Source organism: Aptenodytes patagonicus, chromosome 4, assembly GCF_965638725.1.
Source record: "Aptenodytes patagonicus chromosome 4, bAptPat1.pri.cur, whole genome shotgun sequence".
In the NCBI taxonomy this organism is placed as follows: Eukaryota; Metazoa; Chordata; class Aves; order Sphenisciformes; family Spheniscidae; genus Aptenodytes; species Aptenodytes patagonicus.
Window position 1 is genome coordinate 19,454,196 of NC_134952.1, and position 8,847 is coordinate 19,463,042.

General features: G+C 42.8%; 1 protein-coding gene across 2 annotated transcripts in view; it reads right to left on the reverse strand.

The window, feature by feature from the left end:
- Positions 1 to 7,055, reverse strand: part of KCNIP4 (potassium voltage-gated channel interacting protein 4) — a 470,545-nt gene extending 463,490 nt beyond the window's left edge. For both annotated transcript variants that reach the window (XM_076336026.1, XM_076336019.1), the window contains exon 1: positions 6,971 to 7,055. In XM_076336026.1, the coding sequence (XP_076192141.1) occupies positions 6,971 to 7,031 (61 nt within the window). In that variant the 5' untranslated portion in view covers positions 7,032 to 7,055. The remainder of the gene's footprint in view (positions 1 to 6,970) is intronic.
- Positions 7,056 to 8,847: the final 1,792 nt, after the last annotated feature.

The window sequence follows — 8,847 nt, forward strand, 5'->3', positions numbered from 1 at the left end:
AGCGAGTGCACCTTTGGCAACACTAGCCAGGTAGCACAAATTAGGGAAGCCCCCCAGTTATTGTATCATGCAGATATTAAGAGACTGGAGAAGGGATGCTTAGATGTGCTTTTCATCTTACTGCAAAGCATGTAGATGAGTCACTCAATAAAAGGTTTTGGTCATTTGACTTTATTTCAAGATACACCCGAGCTATAAAACTTTTAATTACTGCTAAGTATTTCCAGCACAGCGGTTTCCTTCCTTTACAGGGAATCACGTAAACTTGATCTGTGTTTCAGTTCCAGGTTCAGCGTTCTCCTGATTTTCACAAATATTAGGGCAAAAATCCTTATTCATTGCAATTATTCCCATAGGTATCAAAGGGTTTATAGGAATAGCGACGACAGTCAAATGAGTTACTGTGATGAAGTGCTGTTCTGGTTGTTCCCACTTTGGGCAAGGCTTAAAAAAAACCTGCACTGTGAAGAATCAGACCCATCACCACGTTTTATGGCCACTGCTTACCTTTCTAATAAATCCTAAATGTTTCTTCTGGATTATTAACAAAAATAAACTTTGATTAAAAAATAAGAAAAAGATTCGTTATACTAAAGCCTAATGACTATAGTGATATTCACAAAAATTCTCTCTGCTGGAAAGGTAACTGAAAATTGTGAGAACAAGACAATGTATCAGTAAAATTGGTCTTTTTTTTTCTATCATTAAAATAGCAAACCCTTTCTTACTGACTGCGTGAAATAGAGCAACCACCTTGCAGTCTGTGTCTTAGGACATTCAAAGCCTTTAATTTTGTATAGCCATGTCTATGCTGTCACCACTTAGTCATTTTGTGGCACACTGATATAATGTGCTGTATAGTGCTAGACATTTCACTGTGCTCAGGGAAGCTTCTGGGTTTACACTTTATTTGGTGAAAATATCTGGCCTACAAATAAAGATATTTTCTCCTATAATAAAATCCAAACATTTAAACGTGAATCATTGTTCTTAACAGGGCAAAATATTTATAGTTAAAAATTCCCTATGATCATGCCTTCCACCTGTAGTTCATTTCTCCAGTGGACACATAAGCATCTATGACGTTCATGCCACTGTTTGTGCCACTGCAGCATAAATTGTAAACATACAACAGGGGATCACAACTATAAACTGTACCTCTAAAGAAATTTGTTTTATAGGTGAAAAAGAATATAAAAAAGCAACACTATTTATTTTCAGACCTCTGACAGAAAGCTCCTTTTAATACCATATTAAGACTCTACTAGGCTGCCAGAAAGAAAACACAGTACGTGTTCAGATCTACAGCTTTTGTTCTGTTTGGGTTTATTCTTAGAGGTGAATGGATCCAATATACTTTCAACCCAACCACATATTTTAAACTGCTGCCAGTTTATTGTTGTCTACAGACCTTCCAAATTCATAGCAGCAAGTCTAGGGCCCAACCTGCTCTGCTGCTGTATACATGAAGGTGATGACACAGCACTGATGCCTCCTGTAGAGTGTGAGAACAGAAAATGAAGAGGAAATAAACAAACCATGATCTATATTATCTATATGATCCCAAGACTCCTGTAATACAATTACAAAGTAATAATTAAGAATATCACAAAACAATTGGTTTCCATGCTTTCCATAGTTCCATAGACTCCAAAAAATATACATTCCATACATTTTCACTTCCACATTCCACCTGGTGTACTCAGTGGGAAATCTGGGCCAAATACTGCCTAGCCACCAAAGCAATAGCAACCAAAGACCTTGCCAGAGAAAACAGGATTCTGAAGGGACAACTACTACCAAAAAACTAACACCTATGTCAACCTTTTGTGCACTTACTTTTGACACAACCACACATTATAGTTCAGGCCGAATATTATGGAGACATAATGTCCAAACTAGCCCATTAACCTCACTATTAACTATCTCCAGCTGTGCCGCCACGCTGGGCTCCAAAGAAAGAAGGTTTTTATATCTGCACTCGTTACGCCTCAGAACAGGCCCAAGCCTATTAATTACAGTGTGTGCTAATAGAGAATCCTACTTGGTTCAGACCATATTGACTACAACTATTGAAAAACCGATTTGGCTCCTGGCCCAGTCCACAACCTTGTGCCAATGTTTTCTCTCTCATCTCAAATAGGAGTAATGGCCTCTGCTAATAGGAGACAATAAATGGCCAGCATTCGTTTGGCAAGCAAGATTTTGAATACAGTCTATTTCGATACTTGCAAGAGAGGACAAGCAGAATTGTGGGGGGATGGACAGTAGGACAGCAGGGCAAGAATGCACATATCTATGAAATAGTGAAGCAATCAGGCGTTGTTGTATTTTTAGATACTTTCTTTGCCAAGTGCCAAAGATTCCGAATAAATCACAATGGCAAACTGAGTGGCTGAGATGGGATAGATTACAGCTGAATGCTGCACAGATCAAATATTCAGCTCCAACCCAAAGCATGAGTCCTAAATGCTTATCTGATACACTGCAAAAGCTTTCCATGACACATGCTAGCTACCTCTCTTATGGCTACATTAACTGCTAGGTACCGTATCTGCCTCTGTATATTTCATGAAGTCTAAAAACACCTGGAAAGAGTCAGTTCTCTAAGCCCAATATACCTGAATCTTGTCCAGATGTTTGGTTATTTGTATGAACTCTCTGAGCACTGGTAGTAACTTTGAAACACAGAATAATGAAAAAGAAAGCTGTATTTTGTGCAAAACCTATAAAATTGATATTGGTGGGAAGCCAAGGTATTTTCAGCATTCATATCAAATATGACTCTCTATACTAGAATTTTGCATATAATTACTGCTTCACGTGCTCACTGAATACAGGAATTGGAGATGGAGGCAGAGACCAAATTTTACACAGAGGCTTACACCGCAGTCAGTTCTCTCAAAACTTCAGTTATTTCCTCCAACCTGCAGGAGCAGGATGCATATTTTATGCTTAAAATATTTGTATCTATTTGTACGTGCATTATAAAGATAGCTCCTTCGTTAGATCATGAGTCCATTTAATTTATTCCTTCCCTTGTGTATTTGCAACTTTCACAAAAACATGTGGCATTTGGAAGCAGCATTTCTAGCTGACTGTGGCTCCTACAACGAGAACGTATCTGTGTTACAGAAGGCTCAGGCAGAGACAGAAGATTCACTAGGATACAGGTGCACAAGATAAAATGGCCAGAAGGTCTCTCATATCTAAGAAGACATGAAGAGTGTTTAGGGACAACAGATCATTAGCAGAAAAAGTGACACTGATGCTTGACTGACAGCACGTCCTATGGATGGAGCTCCTCGACAAACCAAAGCTTTCACGCCGATACGAGTATTGGTGGAAGTCACTTGGAGAGTCACCGCCTGCTTTTCACCGTGTCAGATGAATCCCATCTGGGTCATAAAGGAATTAGTCCAATGCATACCTCCCTATTCCAGTATCCCTCAATAGGACATACTTTCATTTCAGATCAGTTGTATCTCAAAGTGTATAAGAAGCTGCTTCCTCATTCCCCTCCTCCCATCTCATCTTTTTTCCTGCAATTGTTTTCCAGTGCCTTTTTTCCTCACTTTTGTCATTTTTCTTACCATCCCTTTTCCTAAATTCCTATTTTCAGCTTTTCCTGTATGTAGCTTCTTGTCCTTCTAGCACACTTTCCTTTGAAGATCTAAGAATGCCTCAAGCAACAAGAGCAAGCCATTCATTAAAAGCAAAAGTGAACACCGTTACACAAGGATCTCTCAGAGGTATGGCAGAGAATACCAAACTCTAAGTAAACTTAAAGTTGGATAAACACTTTTTAATAGTACTATTTGGTCCTTCTTCTGCACATCATGCAGAAATGACAGCCTCTTTCCTGACATGCAGAATTTGCGACTGCCCTGTCTTGTCATAGAAAAATCTTCAAAACTTGTCATAAATAACTCCATGGCTTTTTTAAAAGATTTCTATTGTTCGAATAAGGAAGGGTACATTGGTCAGCACAATACTCATTCTAAATTCACAATACCCTAAAGCAAAGCAACCAGTTGCTGTGATAGGATCTTATTCATATTAGTATTGCCAGCAGCTTAAGTTTGTCCTAGATATTGAACTCACAGGACACCTTGTGGTTAAACTTATTCTTACCCACACAAACTTTTTCTGATAATCTCCCTCTGCTCTTCTGGTTTTGCCAAGACCCTTCATGCCTTTAGCCGGTAGCAGATGAGTTTTGGCTATTAGTAGCACAAATACAACTTCCTCACAGATAAGACATTGATAAAGACTGTTTCATGGGGCAGAGGGATGAAACAGTTCATCCTTACAATGGCTCAATATGTAGGAGAGGAAATATTTTGTTACTTCAACTCTCAGCGGTGCTCCAACTGACATTACCTTGAATGTAAAAGATGCACTACAAGTTGCAATACAGTAAATGTAAGGGGAAGAGCAGATGAAGAGAGTCATTACTTGTTAAAAGGTACAAAATGTTTCCTTTGTCATTAATAATTTTCATAATTTAAGCTGCTAGTGTATTACCCAGGCTTTTCACTTGGAAAAATGAAATAGAGGAACAGTTGCACTTCTGTTCATTTTCTGACCATGCACTACCATCAAATCCCTGTAACAACTCTACTGCAGGCATTACCATTTAAAAATAAGTAACGTTTTAAACATTGTTTGTATTTGCAGAGAAATAATGAGAACAAATCTACTGAATGCTTCCTCATTAAGTAACCGACAGGTACATTCAGAAATGCTGATGGTACTGAAAGTGAGTTGAAAGCTTGGGAGTCTGGAGGGAGAGAGCTAGAGAAGAGAAGGGTGGAAAGGGAAGTCTAGATGAAAAAGGGCCAAAATTTGGGGAAGATGAACATACGTGTGCTCTCTCACATAAGGAGGAAGCCCAGAGCAGTGAAGCTAGGCACTTGCTTAAACGAAAATCAAGCTAGTGATGAGATGTAAGTTGAGCGGTGATCTAACGTATGTCATTCTCCAAAAGAAAGTAGGTATTGTCTTTTAGCTTTGTCATTTTTATCTTTCCATTTCCCATTTCTGGCGTAAGAGCTTACTTTTGAGAGATGTTTTTCCTACAGTAACTCATATTTCTGTTAGACTTTGCTTTTTATTCCAAAACAGTGCAAAAGTATATCTTACTACCTCTCACCATTACAAGCTTAAAATGAATTAAAGGCCTCATTAATTTCTAAAAGCTACAAGGCATGCATATCAGGAGAACCAAAATGGAACACACACCTAATATACAGTTCAACTGAAAACATTTTTTCTGTAAAAATATCATCTTGGTATTTCATATTATTTGTATGACTTGGATTCAGATCATATTTCCCCAGTTTTCGTATAGACACTTTCCCGTTACTGCTAACTGTACCTGTAAGATGAAATGTTAAGCTGCAAACCCTCTTTATGCTTCAACACCTATAGTAATGATCCATAAACCAAATTATTCCTCAATAGCAGCTGTGCAAATCCACCGTGTCTAAATTATGACCTTAGTTTTGTTTAGCCCAAACAGTCCTGCATGGTGGTCGCACAGGTGTAGCTAAGAGCCTGCCCAGTGTTTGTCACTGATGATGTATGTGTTATGGAAGAACAGGCTGACTTTCAGACCTCTAACAGACTAGAGCTGTAAGGCTGACAGTGGTATGTAGAGAGAAAAGTCTTAATTATAACTTGGGGGGCTAGGATCTGAAAAGCAGTGAGAAGTATCACAACATCACTTTGGTGGCTGAGTCCCTTGTTGGATAACCATAATGACTAAGTATGCATTTTTTTCTGAAGCTTTAAAGAAATTCAAAGATGGATTAACAATTGAGCTGATAGCCTAAAACTAATTGCATACTCAATTACAAAAGTTCCCTATCCCCAAAGCAAATGATCTACTATCCTATCTGAAGGGCTACAAGCCCTAACACATGAGAAAAGCTGGGACATAAAGAAAAGAGTAAAACCAAGTACAATCCAACAGAGGACACGTGGCTGTGAGCCTCTTCTAGCAAGCAAAAAGACTATTCTGAAGCATCAGAAATCAATCAAAGGGTGGGACTCCACTGTATCTTTCAAGCAACTTCACGGCAAGGCTGTTATCCTACACTGGCATCACACAGTTTGTGAGAAATCTAGCAACACAGCAGGAAACATGAAATAGTTTTCCATCTTTCCTTAGAAAACAACTTTCCCTTATTTTTGATCGGCTATTTTGCAAAGTTTTTCATTAACTCTCCAACCACCACCTGTTTAACCATCTTACCTTGAACCAGGCACCTTTCTCAGCAACAGCATGTTACACACATTGCACCCAAGCAGCTTCATTTCTACGTAACTGTTTCCAACACATGCTGGGAGAAAACTCCAGCACTCCAGGAGTCACAGTCACCGTGGAGGAGAGCAAAGCATGCTTTTCTCCTCCCTAAAATGCAAGTTATTTTGTGACCTTTCTTGGGTGAATATGCAACTGCAAATTGCAATACAGAGAAGAGAAAGGCACCAGGTAGCCTTTGGCTTACCAGAAGAAGCTGGTCTCCATCAAATAGTAGCTACTTGGGCATCAGGAAGGTACAAAGGAGATCAAAGCAAGGAGGTGTAAGTGGGACCGATCAAAATTACGTCCTGGGAGTTAGTAACCAGAGAGGATGTGCATGATGCGCCCGGGAGGTTCATACCCAGCCCCAGGTAATTTCAGTGAAGGCAAAAGTACCAGTTAGGTCACAGCAGGCATCTTACAGCGGGCTTCGCAAAGCCTTGAACGTTTCTTAGCCTGCGATCCCAGGCATTAAGCGTTTGCTTACTGTCCCCATAGATGCACACACATTTTCCCAAGACAGCACAGATGCATTTACCTCATGCAAGCAGGCAGCTCCCCCCTCCCCGCCAAGTTGCAAGACTTGCTGCTTAAAGGTGGGGGGCGAGACCCCAAAATAACTAAGAGAAACCCCGCGCCCCCACACCGCTCGCGTCCTACCGCCTGTGGAGCTGGCCTCCTCCAGCTGCGCCGAGATGCTCTCCACCCTCCTCACATTCATGCTGGGAGGCGGGAGGCGCCCGGAGCCGCGGCGAGGCGGGACGCGGCGGGGGAGCGCGGCAGCACCGCCGCGCCGGGGCCGCGAGAGCCGGAGCGGGGTCGCGGCGGAGCGAAGCGGAGCGGGGCCGGGCGCGACGCGGCGGAGCGGAGCGGAGCGGGGCCCCGCCTCGGCGGCGGCGGCGGCACCTCCCCCGCCACCCGCGGCGGCGCGGGGCGGGCCGCGGCGCGGGGCTCCGGGCGAGCGCCGGCAGGGGCGCCACCCCGACCCCTTCCCCGCCGGGCGAGGGGGGGGCTCAGCCCCGGCTCCCTGCCCCGCCGGGCTGCCCCCCGCAGCGGCGGGGCTGCGGGCCGCTCCCCCGGGGGTGCCCGCCTCCGCGGGGCTCAGCCGGCACCCGCGCCCCGGGCCGGTTTGGGAGCGGAGCCGTCGGTGGGAGCGGGGGCTGCCGCGGGGAAAGCCCCGAGCAAGAGCCCGGCAGGGCCGGGCCGTACTCCCCGCTCTGCTCTGCGGCTGCACACAGGTGGTTTCCGCATCACCTGTTAGCGCCCTGCCTGCCGAGCCAGCAGGCTGCCCGGGACACAGACCGTCACTGAGCCCTTGCGCAGGGCAGCTCCCATCTCAGCTGCGCTCCACGAGCACCTCTGTCAGGTTAGCGCAGACCGGGGAGCTGGGGAGCTGCCTAAGCCCAAGGGTACTTTTTGGAATCGCTTGCCAGCACCGCCAACACCAGCACCAACGCGGCCATCGGCTCAGATCTGAAAGAACGAGCCCACAGTGTATCAAACCCATTCCTTTTTTACAAAGCGCTATATTTGATCAAATTATGGTAAATTGTGCTATAGGATATGAAATTCTAGGAAGCCACGTGTGGAGCGCAGAAACAATACCAGACGGCAATTATTTAGTTAGGCACTTTGAACAGCTTTGGAGGAAATCCATATAATTCCACTGAAACCAATGAGGTTCTACCCTGTGATATCAGGACTGATTTGGCCATTGAGCTTAAAGAAAAAGGAAGGGGCGTTTTAAGACACCTTCAGAACTCCTCTGATTTATAAAGGCCTACCATGACACACCATTAGAAAATACTTCCATTATGGCAGTTCTCCTGGTTCAATTTTATACAGGTAACTTTTTAGTCTTCTTTACTATTTCTTGTATATGAATAATGACTTGTGTCAGAAATCCCAGTTATTCTTCTCTTTGTGTGTATTCCCCAAAAATTATAGTAATTTTTTCAAGGTACATAAAGGTTATAGGCTTAGCTACCTAAAATCTTCAATATTATTTTTGATGTTTAATTTCATATTATTTCTTGAACCAGGTATTGTAAAGATTCTTATCAGCTGAAAGATAAAGGAGTAATTCCTACACCACACTGCCAAGAAATGCTTTAGGAAAAGATTTCTATCCTCTTCTGTTCCATGGGACAAACTTATGTCTGTTTGCACTCCAGAATGATGGAATGATTGTCGACTTGAATGGGCAGAGACACTACAGTGTAGTATAACACTGGCCAGGAACAACTCAATGTTGAGTAGCTGTGTTCTTTTTTTTGATAAAAATGCATTCACTGCTGGAGGTTTAGGAAAGACTGTGAAGAGACAGGATTCAGAGTACTGTATTTCCTATATGCCCTCAAAAGATTTCCCTCCTATAAGGTGAATCCTCAGGTAGCCAGGATATGGCTCTTCCTCATCAGAGAAATTCAAAGCAGTCAGAAGAGAGATCAGGAATTGATTTCATTATCACAATTTGAGCTTACTTATTGTCAAGAAGCTAACCTGTAATTTATCACAATTTTGCAGGAGTCTTTTTT